General features: G+C 40.7%; 1 protein-coding gene across 4 annotated transcripts in view; it reads right to left on the bottom strand.

The window, feature by feature from the left end:
• LOC104602551 (Metallo-hydrolase/oxidoreductase superfamily protein) overlaps positions 1-21,139 on the bottom strand; it is a 68,564-nt gene that overhangs the window by 36,341 nt on the left and 11,084 nt on the right. The window contains exon 5 of one of the 4 annotated variants that reach the window (XM_088902332.1): positions 3,946-4,506. The exons of the other annotated variants lie outside the window; for them this stretch is intronic. Within the exon in view, the coding sequence (XP_088758458.1) occupies positions 3,961-4,506 (546 nt within the window). The 3' untranslated portion in view covers positions 3,946-3,960. Of the gene's footprint in view, positions 1-3,945; positions 4,507-21,139 lie in introns of those variants that run through there. 4 annotated transcript variants of the gene reach the window in all.

Below are 21,139 nucleotides of genomic sequence, written 5' to 3'. Positions count from 1 at the left end.
TTGCTTCTTCTTCTTCTTCTTCCTCTTCCTAGAATGGACACTAAAACTAAAAATGAAAAGAGGGAGATTGAAGAAGGGAGTGATGCTGAAACTAAAATGAGAATAGGGATATATTGAGGAAAGGAGTGACATGGCTGTACAAGGGGAGTGGGGCCTGGGAAGGTGTTGTTTGATGGGTCTCATGGGTGCCCCCCATTCCCTATTTATAAGCTTTTGCACAGGGGTAAGTTGGGGGCTTTGGATGATTTTAGGGGTAACAACGTCTAGGTAGGTGTGGGCCAGGATATTTTAGGGAGAAAATATGCAAGAGGGGCATTTTGGTCTTTTAATTTTTAGGGTTTAAGGACAAGAGTGAAATGATCAGGGGTATTTTTGTAAATTTGTGGGGCAAGTATATAAAGTGAAGGGTGTTTTAGAATTTAGGTGGAAAGAATGAGGGTACTTTGGGGATTTAGGGCAAAATCTTAGAGGAGAAGATTCACTCTTCTATGGGATTCCCTTTTGAAGGTTAGGATGTTATGAGGGGGTGTATGAGGGTGCAGGGTAGTTTTAGCAAGTCAGCCACCAAGATTGCATGAAATGGAACCTTTCTAGTTAGGGGGTCAAATGGGAGTGTTTTAGGTGAAATTTGATGGGCCTATATTTTTTAGGGTTCTGAACCAAGTGGTGGCATCAGATTGGCCAAAGAACATTGATAGGAGGGAGGTTTAGTGCTTGATTAACCTTGGACAATGAGGAGCTGAAATCTTGGCTTAATCAAGGGCTAAATGAGGGATTTGTAGGGTGAATGTTGGTAGGCAGGGGCTTTGGGGATATAGAATCTAATGGAGAGGGCTGATTGGTCGAGGGTGGTGTCATGGTGTCATATTTGAAACTGACGAGCTTTGGCCAATGGGAAGGGCTGGAAAAGAATCTTGGTTTGATTAAGGAGGAAGCAAGGTTATTTTGAGATGAAATTTAATGTGTAGGGGGTTAAGGTGTCCAGAGTTTAAAGGTAGGGTTCGATGGACCCGAGAAAGATCAGGGTGTCTTAGGGGAAGTTTAAGTAGCTTTGGGGTCGATAGGTAAGGAAGGTTCTGAGGTTGGGGATGAGTTTGGATAAGAAATTTTGAACAATTAGGAATGACTCTAGGGTGATGAGGTGTAGAGCTACAAGTCAAAGACGGAAGCAATTTTGAATCACAATTCTCAAACATTAAGGCGATGTCTGTTTTCGGTGTAAATGTGAATCGACGTAAAACTCCATCGTCGGTTCGCATTTGCACAGGCAGACCAGTGTAAAACTCCACACCCGGTCTATATTTTCACGCGTTTGTTTTCAGTGTATCCCATCAGTTGGCTTTTCCATCGATAATCGATGTAAATTGTGAATTATCATATTCATTTCTAGGTTCGAAGTAGAGAAGAGGAAGAAGAAGAAGAGAAGAGAGAGGAAGAAGAAGAAGAAGAAGAAGAAGAAGAAGAAGAAGAAGAAGAAGGGTTCGGCCAGTTGAGGAAAAGTTGCCTCCCCATTCGATCCACTTTGTATTTATATTAAATAAACTGAGTTACAAGAAAGGCAGTATTGTCCCTTACAAGTGATAGGACACATAACTTAAACTTGAATAAAACAGACCTTTCACTTCTAATTAGATAAACCAAAACACCAAAATACCCCTGATTTGTCAACTCTAACACTCCCCTCAAGCTGGAGAGTATATGTCATGTAGTCCCAGCTTGTCACAAATATAATCTACTCTACCCCGAGACAGCCCCTTTGTAAAGAGATCTGCCCACTGATTTCCTAAGCTCACATGACATGTAGTTATCACTCCACTAATCACTTTCTCTCTTACAAAGTGGCAATCGACCTCAATATGCTTTGTTCTCTCATGGAAGACTGGATTAGAAGAAATGTGTACAGCAGCCTGATTATCACAATATAACTTCATGGGTTTGTCAACTGAGAACCCCATCTCCTATAACAAGTTCTTCAACCATACTAGTCCACATGTGGTATGAGCCATAGCCCTATACTCAGCTTCTACACTGCTCCTTGCCACCACTATTTGTTTCTTACTCTTCCAAGTTACAAGATTGCCACCAAGGAAGGTACAATACCCTGTAGTTGATCTCCTGTCTGATACAGAACCAACCCAATCAGCATCTGTATACCCTTCTATCTCAAGAGTTCCTCCAGTTTTGTATAGCAAACCACGACCTAGAGCACCCTTCAGATACCTAACAATTCTTAAAATTGCTTCCCAATGAGGAATCTGAAGATGTTGCAAAAACTAACTCACCATACTTACAGCAAATGATATATCTAGCCGTGTAATAGTTAGATAGTTCAACTTGCCCACCAACCTCCTGTACCTTCTAGGATCATCAAACTCTTCACCTGCATCAATACTCAACTTAGCATTTGGTTCCATAGGTGTCTCGATTGGTTCAGCACCTAACAGTCTTGTTTCTTCAAGTAGGTCAAGAACATATTTCCTTTGACATAAGTTAATTCCATGCCTTGACCTTGCAACTTCTATTCCTAGGAAATACTTCAGCTTACCCAAATCTTTCGTATTGAAGTGGTCCTGTAGGAATTTTTTCAACCTGCCAATCCCATGACTGTCACTCCCAATTATGACAATATCGTCCACATACACCACTAGCAAGATTTTCCCATCTTTTGAGTCATGGTTGAACACAGAATGATCTACCTGACACTGTTTCATCCCCAAGTTCTTCACTACTTCATTGAATCTGCCAAATCACGCATGTGAAGATTGTTTCAATCCATAAATTGCCTTTTTAAGTCTACAAACCTTACCATCTTCCCCTTGAGCAACAAACCCTAGCAGTTGCTCCATATATACCTCCTCAATTAGATCACCATGCAGGAAGGCATTCTTGATGTCAAGCTACAAGAGAGGCCAGTCATGCATAGCTACTAAGGAAATCAATACCCGAACTGAGCCAATTTTAACCACAAGATAAAATGTCTCCATGTAGTCCACACCATACAACTGAGAATAGCCCTTGGCCACTAACCTGGCCTTTAATCGTTCCACACAGCCATCTGGAAGATACTTCACTGTGTAGACCCACTTACACCCAACAACATGCTTACCGGGAGGAGAGTAGTAAGTTCCCACGTGTGATTGTGTTGTAGAGCAGACAATTCCTCCTCCATTGCTTGTCGCCACCCTGGAGAGGTAAGGGCTTCCTAGATAGTTTTGGGAATGGAAACAGAGGATAGCAAGGATATAAAGTGGCGATGGGAAGCAGAACGGTGAGCAACTGAAACATAATGTGAAATAGGATGAGATGTACAACTACGTTTACCTTTCTGCAATGCAATAGAAAGATCAAGGTCCGAGGGAGAAGGTGCAACCACAGGATCTGTCGATGAGGACTGAATTGGAGGAGGGGCCGGTGCTCTTCTGTGAGTATACACTTGTCGAATTGGTGGTCGCTTAGTAGTAACTGGCACGGGAGAGGGATCCACAACTGTAACAGGAACCACGGGAAGGGGGTCCTCAACTGGGACAGGAAGTGGAACCACAGGGGAAGGAAAAGGAACCTTAGTGCCCGAGAAAAATGGGACTGATTCAAAGAAAGTGACATCGGAACACACAAATGAGTTATGAGAGTTAGGGTTATAGCACTTATAACCTTTTTGAGTCCTGGAGTCCAAGGAAGATGCATTTAGTAGCACGTGCATCTAACTTGTCTAAACTAGGTCCAAACTTTTGAACAAAACAAACACACCCAAAGACTCTCGGGGTAAGGAAACGAAGACAAAGTGGGAAACAAAACTGAGAAAAGGGATTGACTACCAAGGATGGACATGGGCATCCGATTGATGAGAAAACATGATGTTAAGACAGCATCACTCCAAAAATGCTTTGGGACATTCATATTAAGCATCATGGACCGAGCAGTTTCAAGTAGGTGTCGATTCTTCCATTCAACTACATTGTTCTATTGAGGGGTGTAGGAACAAGAAATTTGATGAATTATCCCATGGTGCTCTAAGTATTGCTGAAATGGTGTTGAGGTGTGCTCTTTTGCATTATTGGAGCGAAGGATTTTAATATGAAATCCAAATTGGGTATGTATTTCAGCATAAAACTTTTGAAAAATAGAGAACAATTCACTGCGATCTTTCATAAGATAGAGCCATGTCATCCTTGAAAAGTCATCAACAAAAAGTACAAAATACTTATAACCATTGTATGGCATTACTTTATTTGAACCCCAAACATCAGAATTAACTAAAGAAAAAGGACTTGAGACACGACTATCAACTCTTGGACTAAAAGAGACTCTATGGTGTTTCCCAGATGAAAGATGACTTAAGGACGGAACCAACAACTTCAGGGCGTTGAGAGATGGATGACCAAGTCTGCAGTGCCATTGAAGAGGAGTAAGACATGGCTGAAATGCTACTAGCGGGCAACCACCATCAAGGTAATACAATCCACCTGCCTCATGCCCTCCACCAATCTTCATTACCGTCTTGAGATCCTGAAACACACAAGAAGAGGGATAAAAGGTTATGGAACAATTAAGTGACTTGGTTAATCTACTAACAGACATAAGGTTAAAAGGGGACTTGGGAACATATAAAACAGATGATAAAGATAAGGAGGAAAGATCAACATCACCAACACCACAAATGGGAGATGTAGAACCATTAGCAAGAGTAACTGTTTGGGATGTGGAGGACGAGGAAAGTGAAGAAAATACATTTGGAGTCCCAGACATATGATCCGAGGCTCCAGAGTCAAGGATCCAGTGTGAAGGTTTGGAAGCCATACCTGTATGGGCAAGGGTATTTATGGAGGATGTTTGAAGGAACTTCTCATATACCTCACGTGGTACACTCACCATCTCCTTCCCAGAAGCACTAGTAGATGTGGAGGGAATCTAATCAGTTTGTTGTTTTTCACTAACTATACCACTACCACTAGTGACAACATGGTTAGCCCAAGTGTTGGTTGAACCATGTAAATCATTGTAGAAATTAACAATGTGCCCCTCTAACCCACAATATGTACACTTCCTAGGTACATTACTCCACTCCGACCAGCAACACGGTTAAACATAGGACCACCTCGGTTTCCTAGAAATCCACGGCCACCACCTCCACTACCTCTATTTCCACGACCTCCCCCTCTAGTCACCACAAAACCAGATCTGTCTGAGAGAGAAGAAGACTCTATAGACTCAATAGATATCCTCCTAAGGCGGGAAAACACTTCTTCAAGTGAGGGAAGAGCAAACCCGCCAAAAACCTTGTCACATCAAGCTGCTCTCACTGTTGTTGCTAAACCAGAACATCTGGTGTCAAAGGATGATATATATTAAGCTCATTTCGGATATTTCTCATGCTTGCATAGTATTCCTCCAAGCTTTGGTTGCCTTGCTTCAAATTAAAGTACTCCTAGTACAGTTGATATACCCTAGTTGTATTATCTTGGCCAGAATAAAGTTTCTTAGCATGGTCCCAGATTTCTTTAGTTGTATCTAGGAACATAAAATTCACACTGATTTTAGCTTCAATGCTATTCCATAACCAGGTCATAATTTGAGCATCCTCCTGCTCCCAATCACTGAGCCCTAGAGAATCAGAGGAAGGTTTTTCCTCTCTCACATGCTTTACCTTTTTCTTGGCCTTTAAGAACACCTCCACCGACTTGGCCCACGGAACATAGTTCTCACCATTCAACTTAATAGATGTCATTTAAACATTTAAGTAATCTGGAGAAATCATAACACCTGTTTTATTGTCACTTCCATCTCCGGTTGACGCCATCTCAACTAAATCTCCTCCTTCACAAAGGAATCGCTGTTATAGACAAGGTATTCACCTTCGACTATGCAGCACCACACCACACACTACTAAGCAAAGTATAGCATCACCACACTACTGCTGTCATGAACTCAGCAATCAAAAACCCTACTTTCAACGCACATATCCAGGTATAAACAGAAGGAAAAGGAACTGACATGCATACTTATCAATTCACACCACTACAGAAATGTATTCTAGACCAAACACAGCAGCCACAGTCCACTACTGGGCAAGAAAAAAACTGTTCATACCTGTCCACAAACAGTCCTCTTCGTATCACAGAATAGAGGGCATCTAGTACACCACAGCAACCGGAGGCATATTTACCTCCAAAAACAAAAAACGACCACTTTTTTTTGGCCCCTTGCCGAGCTTCCAATCAGTCTACGAGAAAAATAAAGAAACCTGATATGGCTGGCGGCGAACTCAGGAAGAAGAAAGGGTGATGAGAAAAGAAGAAAAAAAGAAAAGAAAACTGGTGTCCTATTGCTTTGATACCATGTGAATAATCCTATTCAGTTCTAGGTCCGAAGTAGAGAAGAAGAAGAGAAGAGAGAGAAGAAGAAGGGTTCAGCCAGTTGAGGAAAAGTTACCTCCCCAATCGACCCACTTTGTATTTATATTAAATAAACTGAGTTACAAGAAAGATAGTATTGTCCCTTACAAGTGATGGGACATATAACTTAAACTTGAATAAAACAGACATTTCACTTCTAATTAGATAAACCAAAAGATCAAAATACCCATGATCTATCGACTCTAACATAAATAATACATTGATTTTATCAATGTACATTTACATCGATTATCACATCAAAAAAGCTCCAACGGTTCACTAAAATTTTAAACCCATTGATTGAGTTTTACATCAAAGAATTTTCCACCGAAAACAAACACAGCCCTAAGAGAGCTTGAATTGGAATTTGGGTTTTAATAAGGGTCCAATAAAGGAATCTTGGGGTGAAACTTGTTGGGCAGAGGGTTTAAGGGATCCAAAGCCTAATGGCAGGGTCAGGTTGGCTGGGTGAGGTGTCATGGTGGCAAAGTTGAAATTTGAGGGTGTCAATAAATGGGAGGGGCTGAAACTGAATTTTAGTTTGATCAAAGGGGGTTGCAGGGGGTCTTTAAGAAGCTTTTAAGGGTGTTTAAGTAACTCTTACAGGGGGCGAGGTTTGAGGCTTTTGGATGAGACTGGGCTCAAAAGGGTAGCCAAAATTGGGTGTTGACAGCCTAAGAATAGCAAAACCTTGAGTCTCAATAATTTAATTGTGTAAGGAAACTCTAAAGTTGTAATTGGCTGGTCAAGGAACAATGGTAGAGTTACTTGCAGGCTGCAGCATCAGAATGCTATGAGAGAAAAACAAGTTAGGAAGAAGAAGAATCAGTAAATGTAGCTGGATTCACAGGTCAGCCAATTGTTTGGATAACGCTTTATAAGACAGGGGTTAGAAGATTTCAGCCATTGTGGGAATAGCTAGGGGACAGTCAGTTGTAACAAAGCAGAAAGTAAAAGGGGCTGGGACAAGGCAGAAGGGGTTACCCATCGACTGTGGGGCATAATACTTTGAATATATATTCATTTTTTCTCATTTCTAATAAAATGTCATTAACCAAAGTAGCTGGGTAATTGTGCCTGTTTCTTGTTTTGTAGGTATATCCCTATGGTTGCATCTTTGTTGACTAAGATGATTACAATTGCTTTCTTATGTGTGGACCTTGGAATGGTTAGGTGTTTTGTGCTCTTTGTGTGGAATGAAGGCATGTAGGATGGAGGTCTTTTGCATCTTCTGTCTTGTTTGTTAAATCCTTTTTGTGTGCATCCTATATGCTTTATACTTTTTTTTTATAGGTAACTGTAACGAATTTTATTATAGAAGATATATAAGGAAGAGAGAAAGAGAAAGAAGAAGAAAGAAGTCTCAGCAATAGGTTGTGGAAGAAGAAAAGAAGGGAAGAGAGAAAAGAAGAGTTCAACCACCCTCTCTAGCCCCCCTTCATCACTTTTATTAACTTAATTCTAAGATTAAGTACAATTACTTGGATGCCCTTAATGGGGCGGCCAGCACTAAAAAAATAATTAAGGAAAACAAAGGAAGGCCCATAACTAACAAATATAACTTTAAACACTACTTAAAAGAAATAAAGAACACTAAGGCCCATTCGGCCCATTCTCACTACAATATACAACGGAACAAGCATCCCTTAGAGAGATGCAAGCTGCCACCTCAAGTTAATTCAATCTCAATTTACAACTATGCCAACACAACTATCCCTGATCAACCAGCTCTTTGGCTAGGGTATCATCCAACCCACTAGCCGACCTTTGAAACCACTGTGTCTTTATGGTCATGCTGGTGGTTAACCACTTGAACTTCTTGGCTTCGTCCCTGTATCGCCAAACCACAGCCTCAGATTCCTTAACCATCTCTGTATGCTTTATACCTTATTTTTAAAATACAATATACTTGATCGTGGCAAGGGTCGTGGTGTCAAAGTCAGATCATGAATCAATAGGAGAAGAAGACAGCAGTTTGGTAGGAGTGTCGAAGTGTGCCAATCGTCACTCCAGAATTAGTATTTATATTATTATGGTAAAAGAACCATTATGTCCTTGTAGAGAAGATGGGCCGAATGGCCCATAGACTGTCATTTTATGTTATGTTATGTTTCTCTCTGTTGTGGGCCTTATTCTGGGCCCATACTCTGTAATATTCTGTTTTTTGTATTTTCCTGCTCACTCAAGGGCCTCTCTGTAATTTGTCAAAGATTAACTTATTAATAAGATGTTTAGAGTGTTAGAGAGAGGTAATGTTCGAACCTCTCATTCTCTAACACTCATTGGAGCAGCTCTCTCTCTTCTCTTCCTCTCTTGTTTGCTGTTTTGCTGTTTTGCATCTAATCTCAAACAGTTCCATACATCAAGTGAACTGTTTTTCAACTTGGTATCAGAGTGGGTCGTTGCTTGGCATGTCCCTCATGTGGTTCTAGTTCAGCCAACTGCATGAGGAGGTTCTAGGGCTGAATGTTTACAGTCATTCGCCTGGTTCTTGGAGGTCATTGGAGGGTGCCCAAGTTTCTATACACTTGGAGAAGGGTTCGGTGACCAGGAGGAATCAGAGAGAAAGTTTTTTAGCCTGATTTGAAATCAGAGAAAAGGGATTTCAAAGCTAGCTCAGAGAACAAAGTGTTCAGCCTGGTTTGAAGTTCAAACCAGAGATACTGTAAGTTGTTTTCTCAGTTCTTTGCTGAGTTATTTTTGTTATTTGGGAGGACTGTTAAAGCATTCAAAGCACACCTCCATTCGGCCCACTGTTGCTGGACTGATTTCTGGGTTATTCTAGAAGTGTGGTTCGGCTGTTATTGGGCTTCCAAACTGCTGAAAAACTGATCTAAATTAAGTGGTACAAGCCTCTACTTTAGTTCAGCTGCTCCTTGGACCTAGACAAAGTGTTCTTGAAGTGATTTATGCTTGTTAACAGTGAAGTGTTGACTGTTGCATACATATTGTTTGTAAAAAGTCCTCTTAGGTACTGTGGACTGTTTTCTTTGTTCTCCTTGGAAAATTACTGTTGGGAACCAAGAATACATATTGTTTGGAGGCCTGCTGATTGTTCCTTGAAGGCTGAATCAGGGTTTCTTCTCTTTGAAAGTGCTGCCACCGAACTTGGTTCTCACGGCTGTCAGTTCTGAACTGAGTTTGTGTGCTGTTGTGTTTGCTACTGTTTCAACTCAATCTGAGTTCTTTGAAATCAAATCACTTTTAAAGGCCTGCCGAAACCCTAATTGAAGCTGTTACATAATGGACTTCTCAGAAATTGAGAACAAGAGCACTGCTGAATATGGACATAATTTGGGAACTACAACTGATTCCTTGTTGGCTGTAACTACAGTTAAATTGGATGGAACCAATTATTTGGCCTGGTCACAATCCGTAAAAATTCATATTTGCAGTAGAGGAAAGTGGGGGTTTATCTCTGGGAGCAAGAAAGCTCCCCCAGAGGAGGATCCCTCTTATGAGAAATGGGTGCAGGAGAATTACACAGTGATTGGGTGGCTTGTGAACTCAATGCAGCCACAGATTAGCCAACATTACTTGTGAATGAACTCGGCTAAAGAAATCTGGGATAGTGTTGCAGAAACTTACTCCCAGAAGTTGAATGTTGCCAGAGCTTACAAACTGAGAAGTGATGTGAAGATTCTAAGACAGGGGGAGAAATCACTTGCAGCATACTTCTCAGCCCTAAAATCTATATGGCAAGAAATTGACTTGATAGAGGCCGTGACATGGGATACCCCTAAGGATGCTGAAACATATAGGAAATTGGTTGAAAGGAATAGGGTCTTTGAGTTCTTGACAGGGCTCAATTCTGAATATGACATTACAAAGCAAAACATCTTGTCCAAGGAAGATGTTTCATTGTCTCAAGCATATGCTTTGGTCAGCAGTGGCACAGGAAAGAAGGAGGTGGTGTGTGAATATTGCAAGAAGCCGAAACACACTAAGGACAAGTGCTGGAAATTGCATCCCAGTCTTGTTCCTATCCGATTCCAGAAGAAGAATGACAATAGAAAGACAGGAAGTGCACATACTGCCACAAGTACAGATACAGAGTCTGAGTCTGCAAGTGCACAATTGGCAGCCATGAAAGCTGAATATGAGAAGTTTGGAAGGATGATCAGCCAGCTTGAAGGTGTAACTTCATCATCCAACCCTTCTGGAAGTCCAGCCACCACTGCATTTGCTCACTCAGGTATAAGGGCTTCTGCTAACCATGCATCTACCTCAGGTAATCCCAAGACCCCTTGGATCATTGACTCAGGTGCTTCTGATCACATGACCAACCTTTCCACTTTGTTTGTGTCATATGATTTGCTTCCTGGTCGTGACAAAATCACCTTAGCTGATGGTTCTCTTGCCCCCATTTCTGGCAAGGGAACTGTCAAGCCTACAGACTCTTTACTTTTATCTTCCACTCTTCATGTACCTAAGTTAAATACCAACTTGTTATCTGTAAGTAGCTTGACCAAGTCATTGGATTGTTGTGTAACCTTTTTCCCTTCTCACTGTGTGTTTCAGGACCTGAAGTCTCGGAAGGTGATTGGGAGTGGCCATGAAGCGAATGGAATATACTTGCTTGACACCCCTGGCCAATGCTTTGATAATCCCAAGAATGTTGCTTTTGGTTCTACTTCTTCAGAGTCTGTCAGTCAAATTATGTTGAGTCATTGTCGGTTGGGTCATTTACCTTTTTCTGCTTTAAGTCATTTGTTTCCCAAACTGTTTAAGGGAGTCAGTGTGTCCAGTCTCAGTTGTGAGTCATGTCAGTTGTCAAAGCATTGTAGAAAAAATTACCCAATGAGCAATAAAAGATCCTCTTTTCTTTTTCATATTGTACACTCTGATGTGTGGGGGCCTTACCACTTACCCTCTATGGGGGGCTACAAATACTTTATCCTGTTTATTGATGACTTTTCTAGATTCACTTGGATATACTTAATGAAATCCCGAGACGAAGTCCCGAGACTTGTGAGGCAATTTCATGAGCTTGTTTTAACTCAATTTGGTACCAGAATTAAGGTTTTCAGATCTGACAATGCAAAAGAGTATTTTGAGAAGAGCTTATCCTTGTATCTCTCTGACATGGGGGTTATTCACCAAAGCTCCTGTGTTAGAACCCCTGAACAAAATGGAGTTGCTGAGAGGAAAAATAGACATATTGTTGAGGTTGCAAGGAGCCTTTTATTTGCCTCACATGTTCCCACAAGATTTTGGGGTGATGCTGTACTTACTGCTACCTATCTAATAAACCGTATGCCATCCAGGGTTTTAGGGTTTAAATCCCCCTTCAGTCTTCTTCATCCAGATAAGGATCTCTTCCCAATTCCTCTTTGTGTGTTTGGTTGTACCTGTTATGTTCACATTCCAAGTGTGCAGAGACACAAGTTTGAACCAAAAGCCCACAAATGCATCTTCCTTGGTTACTCCCCCACACAAAAGGGTTATTGTTGTTTTGATCCAAAGACTGGCACCAGACATGTCTCTATGGATGTTACCTTTGATGAACTTTCTCCTTTTTATGGTTCCTCTCAGGAAGGACATTGTCAACAGGGGGAGAGTCTGTCACAAGTTTTTGCTCTTCCCCTTCCTGTCCCAGTTCAGTCTCTTGACAAATCTGTATCCTCACAAAATGAATCAAAGGAGGATCAGCCACTTCATTCTTCTTGTCCTAGTGCTCCTATCTCTTTACCTCCTCGTCCTACCCATAATCCCAAAGTGTATCAAAGACAGAGACCCAGGAATGAGCAAGTGGTTTCCCTTACAACAGATGAGGCTCATACCCTCCCAATCACAGATGAGATAACAGGTATTGCTTCAGCTCCCTTGGAATCCTCCTTCCCAGATCTTGATGTCCCCATTGCTGTTAGGAAAGGAAAGCGGAAGTGTACTGCACACTGCATTTCCAAACACCTTTCTTACGACCTACTTTCCCCTTCATATTGTGCCTACCTCTCTTCAGTTGCTTCTAACCCCATTCCTAGGTCTGTATCAGAAGCTCTTGGGATTCCAGAATGGAGAGATGCCATGCAGGCTGAAATGGATGCTCTACATGAAAATGGTACTTGGGAGGTGGTGGATTTGCCTGAAGGGAAGGATCCAGTTGGATGCAAGTGGGTTTTTACCATTAAATACAGGGCAGATGGGACTATTGAGAGGTACAAGGCCAGACTTGTTGCAAAGGGCTACACACAGACATATGGGATTGACTATCTGGAAACTTTTGCCCCTGTTGCTAAGATGACATCTGTGAGGGTTCTTTTATCTCTGGCAGCTCACTTTGATTGGCCTCTCTATCAGTTAGATGTAAAGAATGCATTTCTGAATGGTGATTTACATGAGGAGGTCTACATGTGTCTTCCTCCAGGAATGTATGGGAAAGATATGCAAGGAAAGGTATGTAAACTGAAAAAATCTCTTTATGGCCTCAAACAATCTCCTAGAGCCTGGTTTGAGAGATTTAGAGCTGCACTTGTTAAATTCGGCTATGTTCAGACACAGTCAGATCATACTCTTTTTGTGAAGAAAAGTGGGTCTCTAGCAGTGTATCTCATTGTGTATGTTGATGACATTATAGTGACCGGTGATGATGCCTCAGGCATTCTGGGCCTTAAGTCTTTCCTCCGTACAAAATTTGAGATCAAGGATCTGGGGGAGTTGAGATATTTCCTTGGCATAGAAGTTGCCAGATCCAGGGATGGGATTCTTATTTCCCAGAGGAAATATGTCATTGATTTGTTGTTTGAAACTGGCAAATTGGGTGCAAGACCAGCTGCAACTCCTATTGATATGAGTCACAAACTTTCAGCTTCGGATGGAACTTTGTTAGAAGACAAAGGGGTCTTCCAGAGACTTCTTGGGAAGCTTTTGTACCTGTGCATGACTAGGCCAGATATTGCGTATGCTGTCAGTTGCATTAGCCAGTTCATGCATGCTCCTAGAGATACCCATATGGCAGCAGCAGAACGGATTTTGTGCTATCTGAAAGGCTCTCCAGGAAAATGACTTCTATTTGCCAAACATGGTCATCTGAAACTTGAAGCCTATACTGATGCTGATTGGGCTGGAAATATTGATGATAGAAGATCTACTTCAGGGTATTGCAGTCTGGTGGCTGGTAATGTTGTCTCTTGGAGGAGTAAGAAACAAACAGTTGTGGCTCGATCCTCCGCAGAAGCAGAATATAGAGCCATGGCACATGGAGTCTCGGAATTGTTGTGGCTAAGGTCCTTAATGGAAGAACTTGGGGTAGATCATGACAAACCCATGATGTTGTACTGTGATAATCAGGCTGCCATCAACATTGCTCACAACCCGGTACAACATGATAGAACCAAACATATTGAGGTTGATAGACACTTTATTCGTGAAAGAGTCTCCTCCGGTGAAGTGTGTCTTCCATTCATTACTTCTGAAGGACAATTGGCAGATTTTCTCACCAAGGCCATTTCCAAGGCAATGCTTCAACATGACACTGGCAAGCTGGGCATGATTAACATCTATGCTCAACTTGAGGGGGAGTGTAGAGAAGATGGGCCGAATGACCCATAGACTGTCATTTTATGTTATGTTATGTTTCTCTCTGTTGTGGGCCTTATTCTGGGCCCATACTCTGTAATATTCTGTTTTTTGTATTTTCCTGCTCACTCAAGGGCCTCTCTATAATTTGTCAAAGATTAACTTATTAATAAGATGTTTAGAGTGTTAGAGAGAGGTAATGTTCGAACCTCTCATTCTCTAACACTCATTGGAGCAGCTCTCTCTCTTCTCTTCCTCTCTTGTTTGCTGTTTTGCTGTTTTGCATCTAATCTCAAACAGTTCCATACATCAAGTGAACTGTTTTTCAACTGTCCTTAATATACAAATAATAGTGTACAACAGAACAGAAAGAATGTAATCTACAAGAAAACATAAAAAAAGACAAAAACAACCCCCCATTAGCTCTCTTTATCTCTACACTCCCACTCCCTCTCAAACTGATGCCTAGGGATGAGCATCAATTTGCCCATAAGAAATGAGTCTAGCTTGAGTCATGGCTTTTGTCAACAAGTTGGCAAGTTGGAGGCCAGAAGACACATGTGGAAGATAGATAATGTCAGCAAGGAGGAGCTCACGAATGAAATGGCAATCAACTTCTATGTGCTTTGTGCGCTCATGAAAAATATGATTGGATGCAATCTTGACGGCACTAATATTGTCTACAAAGAGAGGAACTGAAGGTGGAGGCTCATGTAGAAGATCATGTAGGAAAGCCCTGAGCCAAATGATCTCACCACACACCGAGGACGTGGCTCTATACTCAAGCTTCAGTGGATTTTGATACTATAGACTGTTTCTTGCATTTCCATGAGATAAGAGAGTCGCCTAAGAAAACACACCAACACGTAGTAGATCTCTGAATGTTTGGGCAAACTGCCCGGTCAACATCAGCATAGGCAGTAAAGCTAATAGAAGATGATGAAGAGAAGAACAAGCCATGAGATAAGGTCCCCTGCACATATCTGATAATCCGATAGACTGTAGACAAATGTGGTTGTCGTGGAGACAACACAATTTGACTTACAATCTGGACTACATAAGATATATCTAGCCAAGTCATAGTAAAATGGATTAGACTACCCACCAACCGGTGATAAAGAGTAGGATCTTCAAGAGGGGACCCATCATCCTTATTGAGTTTCAAATTAATCTCCAAGGGAGTGTCAACTATCTTGGAATCAGTGAAGTTAAGCCATATTGACAAGGTCAGCTACATATTTATGTTGATTGACAAAGTAACCATGAGAGTCAACTGGTGATAAAGAGTAGGATCTTCAAGAGGGGACCCATCATCCTTACTGAGTTTCACATTAATCTCCAAGGGAGTGTCAACTATCTTGGAATCAGTGAGGTTAAGCCATGTTGACAAGGTCGGCCATATATTTATGTTGATTGACATTTGACAAAGTAACCATGAGAGTTATGACTAACCTCCAGTCCCAAAAAGTAAGTCAAGTGACCAAAGCCCTTCATTTAAAAAAATTCATTGAGAAGTCTCTTCAAATTAACAATCCCTTCTACATCACTTCCAGTAATGATGATGTCAACAACATAGAGAAGTATAGTCACTCCCTGGTCCCGATGCAAGGTAAAAAGGGAGTAATCAGATGAGCTCTGGACGAAGCCAACATCAGTTATAACAAAGTGAAATCTCTCAAACCAAGCTCTAGGTGCTTGTTTAAGGGCATACAAGGATTTCTTGAGGAGGCATACAAGATGGGGATCAATACAATATCCGGAAGGAAGCTTCATATACACAATCTCCTTTAACTCTCCATGTAAGAATGCATTTTTCACATCCATTTGATGGATCTCCCATTGTTTAGCGACAAAGATGGCAATAGAAGTTGAACATTAGTCATCTTTGGCACTAGAGCAAAGGTCTCCTCATAGTCTATCATGTACTCCTACTTGTAGCCTTGAGCAACAAGTCTCGCCTTGTATCTACCTAGCCTTCCACCTGACTTTAATTTCATTGAATAAATCCACCGACTACAAATAATAGATGCTTCAGGAAGAGCTTTAACCAGTTCCCAGGTATCATTCTCAAGGAGAGCCTGAATTTCAAGTCCATGGCATCTTTCTAATGAGAAATTTCTATAGCATACTAGTAAGACTAAGGAATATCTATGGTGGACAATACAGCAGAAAAAAGAGCTATGGTCCAAAGAGAAAACACAGTGGTTAGGAGGTCGAGAAATTTTAGAAGAACGATGCAATGTAGGTGTAGTGGAAGTAGTGGTTTCAAATGGAGGGACAGAGGAACTTACAAGAATGGATGGAATAACTAGACCTGTAGCCGGTGGTGGAGAGGAAAGAGGCATAGGTGTTGATATAGGCCATTGCTTCTGAAAATAAATCTGAAATTTCTACAAAAGTGATGCAGGAGCTTTTGAAGAATCTATAGAGTCAAAACTATGCAACAAAGAAGTAGAAGGAACGGGTCACTTAACAATATGCTCAAAGAAAGACACATTCTCAAGAAAAATAATATTGCAGGATATCCGAATGCTACGAGCTGTGGGATCACAACAAAGGGAGCCCTTGTGATCAGGACTATAACCCACAAAAACACACAAAGCTACTTGAGTAGTTAGCTTAGCGTGTTCTTGGGGCAGAAGATGAACAAAACAAACGCAACCAAATCCCCAAAGCATGGAAAAGTCTGAAGGACGATGAAGAATGTACTAAAAAGGAGAAGAATTGTCTAGGACTGATGATGGAAGAAAGTTTATAAGTTACACAGTAGTGCTGGCCGCCTCCAGCCAAAACCAGGAGGGTACATGGGAATCTTGCAAGAGTGTTCTGACTACACTCAAAATGTGTTTATTCTTTCTTCTACCACTCCATTTTTTTATGGAGTACTGGACAGAATTTATGGGACTAGATACCTTGTTGTTTCAAGTAATCTTGAAAATCCTCATCAAAGTACTTTCCCCCTGAATCTGATCGTAAAATACATATGTTGGTTTTAAACTGAGTTGTAATGTGTGCCTGAAATAGTTTGAATGTAGAGGATACCTCAGATTTCTTGTAAAGAAAATAAATCCAAGTAAAATGGGTGCAATCATCAATGAAAGTCACAAAGTACTTGTACCCCAATCTAGAGATAACTAGAGATAACCAAACATCTCTATGTATTAATTGAAATGGAACAGTTACATGTTCAAAATGAGACGGAAAAGATAAAATATGGCTCTTGCATAAACAACAAGTAATGCACACTTTGTTAATATTCTTAAGAGAAGTATTAGAAATTGGTAAACTACCAGAGGTAAACAAATAATCAAGTTTCTTAGAATTCTACCTCATTTTCTCAATTTCATCAGGTATGATGCTAATTCTAGACACAATGTTCTTTTTTGGGAAGACATTTGGGTGGGAAACCAACCTCTTAAAGACCTTTTTCCCTCTCTTTACTCTCTTTCCCTTTATAAGGAAGAGCCGATTTCCAGTTTTATTTCCTACTCAGACTCTTCTTTGGCCCTAAACTGGGATTTTGGTTTCTGTAGAGGGTTACGTGATGATGAAAGTGCTTGTGTTTCAGATTTATTGTCTTCACTTGAATCTATTTGTTTAGATCCCCTCAAACCTGACACAAGAATTTGGACCCCTAAACCGAATGGTTTGTTCACTTGCTCCTCTTTCTTCAAGTCCCTTTGTTCCACTTCTGCACCTCAGAATTTCCCAGTTAAAGAATTTTGGACTAGGCCCATTCCCCTAAAGATTGTTGTTTTTTGTTGGGAAGTTTATTATGGTAAGATTAACACCTTTGAAAACCTACAAAAGAGAAGACTAAATTGGTGTGTTCTTTGTAAATCTCAGAATGAGGACTGTCACCACTTACTGATCTCTTGTTCCTTTGCTATATAGCTTAATGGAATTGGATTCTTACGTTGTTTGAGTGTAGGTGGAACCTGCCATCTGATACTAGTTTGTTGTTTAGTCCATCTATTTTTGAATGGCACACAAAGAGGGAGAATTATTTGGAAGTGCATAAGAGCAACTTTGTTGTGGACTGTTTGGGAAGAAAGGAACACCAGAATCTTTTGTGAAAAAGAAAGGAGCTTCTCAGAAGTTCAAGAAAGTATTTTGACAAGGGCAATTCAGTGGCTGAAAACTCTAAAGATCTTTGATACATACTCTTTTGATGACCTATGGAGAAGTTGGTTAGCAATGGCTAATACTTCTACCAGGAAGGACAGACATGGGGTTGAATGGATGCCACCAGGGGAGGAGTTTATCAAGCTCAACATTGATGGAAGTAGCCGAGGAAATCCAGGACCTTCAGGCATAGGAGGAGTGTTGAGAAACAAAGATAGTAACGTGATATCTCTGTACTCAGGTCCTGCGGGTGTGGGAGACTCTTTAAGGGCCGAATTACTGGCTGTTGTACAAGGAATCCAACTTGCAAATCAGCTAGGCATAGAGAATTTGATTATTGAAGGGGATTCCCAGGTGATGGTGGGTTGGATGAAGGTTCCAAACACTGTTATTTGGGGTTTTAGAGATCTTCTCAAAAAGGTTAAATGGTTAACAAGGAATATGACAATCAGAGTTCAGTGGGTAGGCAGATCAGCAAACTCATTGGCTGATTCACTTGCAAAACAAGAGGTTTCCCGAGATACTTTATTTTGGGCTTCAATGTAATTTCTTTTGTACTTATAATTCTGTAATTAGTTTTAAAGGAAAGGTCGCATCTCGTGCCTTTCCACGGGTTGCATGTAACTCTTATTTCCCGGTTTAATAAAATTTCCCTCATTTATCAAAAAAAGAAAGTTTCTTAGAAAATGGATGACCAAGATGTCTATGCCACAAGTGCCAGACATTATTACAGCAGAAAGTAAACAATAAGTGGATGTGGAAGGAGCCTTCTTGTCAAATTCCAGAGCAAACAATTGACCCAAGTCTAAGTCCCTTCCCCACCTCCCCAATTTACTAGTCCTATATCAAACAACCATCAGAATAAAACAAGACAATATTACCATCTTCGACAAGTTGATCAACAGAAATCAAATTAGTAATCAATTTAGGTACAAATAAGGTCTTGGGTAACTGAAAGTAAGAAGACTTAGAAATAGATAAGTGCAAATCATCACAACCAAGAATATCTAACATTTCACCATTTGCAATAACAATGTGTCTATTAGGAGAATGGGGTTTAGGAGACTAGCCAAAGGAGGCCTCTGTAATGTGGTTAGAGGCGCCTGACCTGAGTCAATGATCCAAGGATGGTTTGATGAAGGACAAAAGGGAGGAGACTTACTAGACATACCAATAGTAGAGAAAGCGGAAGAGATGGTCGAGGACATAAGTTGCCAAATCTTCTCTTCTGACATACCACCAAAGGGATCATTATGTGGGGCCAATGAAGCAATAGAGGATGAAACATCTAAACTATCTATATAAGTCTGATATGCCTTATAGGGCCTCTTCTTATGATTAGACCCACCCCCTTTTGGAGGTTGAGTAGGGCATTCTATAATGATATGCCCATGTTGTTTGCAGTAAGTGCATGTGTTCTTACGATGTAAGATAACATGTCCAAATTCTTTGCATTCAATACACTGTACTCGGGAAAAATCTTTCTTCCCCTTAGGCTTTGTTGCAAGGAAAATAGCATCTATGTTAAAGTCCCTCTTCCCATCAAGTGTAGCCTATGTAACCAGCCTGGTTTTTTCTCTTAAAAGCTCCCCAAGGATATTATCAAGGTCTTAAAGAGTTTCTCGACTGAGAATATTAAATCTAACAACTTCAAACTACCTTTTATTGGCCTACAAAAATAGGGAGAATTATGTGGAGATGTGCTCGTGCTGCCTTGACTTGGACTCTTTGGGAAGAAAGGAATCTCAGAATTTTTCAAGATAAGGAAAGGAACAGCCAAGATTTGAAAGACTGTGTGTTAAACAGGGCAATACACTGGCTGAAAACCTTGGAAACCTTTCATCAATTCTCCTTTAATGACATTTGGAGAAATTGGTCAGCAGTAGCAAGGTGTTCATCTTTAAAGGCCAAATCAATTACAAGCTGGTCTCCTCCACCCGAAGGCTCAATTAAGTTGAACTTTGATGGAAGTAGCATGGGTAATCCAGGATTATCCGGAGTGGGGGGTGCTTTGAGAAATGAGAAGGGAGAGATTTTGTTGCTCTACTCAAGTCCTTTGGGAATTGTGAATTTCATCAGGGCAGAACTTTTAGCTGTTGTACAAGGGGTCCAATTTGCAAACCAGCTGGGGGTACAACACCTAATAATCGAGGGGGATTCCAAAGTGATGGTGGGTTGGTTGAAAAATTATGAAGAGGCTATGTGGCGATACAAGAATGAAATGAAGAAATTTAGTTGGTTGACAAGGAATATGTTGGTCACTGTACAGTGGGTGGGGAGATCAGCAAATACCTTGTCAGATGTGTTAGCTAAGCAAGGGGTAAATAGGGAAGAATTATTTTGGGCTCAGTTGTGATTCTTGTTTTTCTTTCCTAGTTTACTTGTAAGTTTCAAGGAGGGGCTGTAGCTCGCGCCTCTCGTTGGGATGATGTATGAACTCACTCTAATTTGCTTCTGAATCAATAAACTTATTATTATTCATCAAAAATTCAAATTTAGGTCTGAGATGCATTAAAAAATGCATATCTTCCTTCTATCAAATTGTGCTTTCATAAACTTCACACAACAGTCTGAAGGATCTTCTCCCATGTGTACTAGCTCGTACTCAGTCCAAAGGTTAATAAACCTTGCATAGTATTTCTGAAATTTTCTCTCACCTTGATGATAAGAAAATATGTCAATTTCAATCTAGTACTATCTAGAGAGGTTTGATTGTTGATAAACCTTCTCGAGATATTGATACATCTCATATGTAGTTCAATACCCTCTCATAGGAATGGCAATATCAACCTCAACTGATCCAAGGATCCATAAGGCAATCTTTGCATTATCAATTTTCCATTACTTTAGGGCCTTAGTATCTGAATCATCAGGTTTAGATGTAGTCCCATCCAAATACCCCCAAAATCCCTTTGCCTTAACATGGAATTGGAAATGGAACTTCCATAAAGCATAGTTTGTCCCATTAAACTTGATGGAAATGATATCCATTCTTTCCGAAGCCATGGAACAACCAAATAACAGTATAGACTTCCAAAGGAGATAATAATTTTCAAATCAAAAAGTGAAACAAGTACCTTTCAGCTAAGTGTCCAGAAAGGAAA

The sequence above is a fragment of the Nelumbo nucifera genome, chromosome 3 (assembly GCF_055504915.1).
Source record: "Nelumbo nucifera cultivar China Antique chromosome 3, China Antique-T2T, whole genome shotgun sequence".
NCBI lineage: Eukaryota > Viridiplantae > Streptophyta > Magnoliopsida > Proteales > Nelumbonaceae > Nelumbo > Nelumbo nucifera.
Note: the sequence above shows the minus strand (reverse complement) of the source record. Positions and strands in the feature narration are given on the sequence as shown.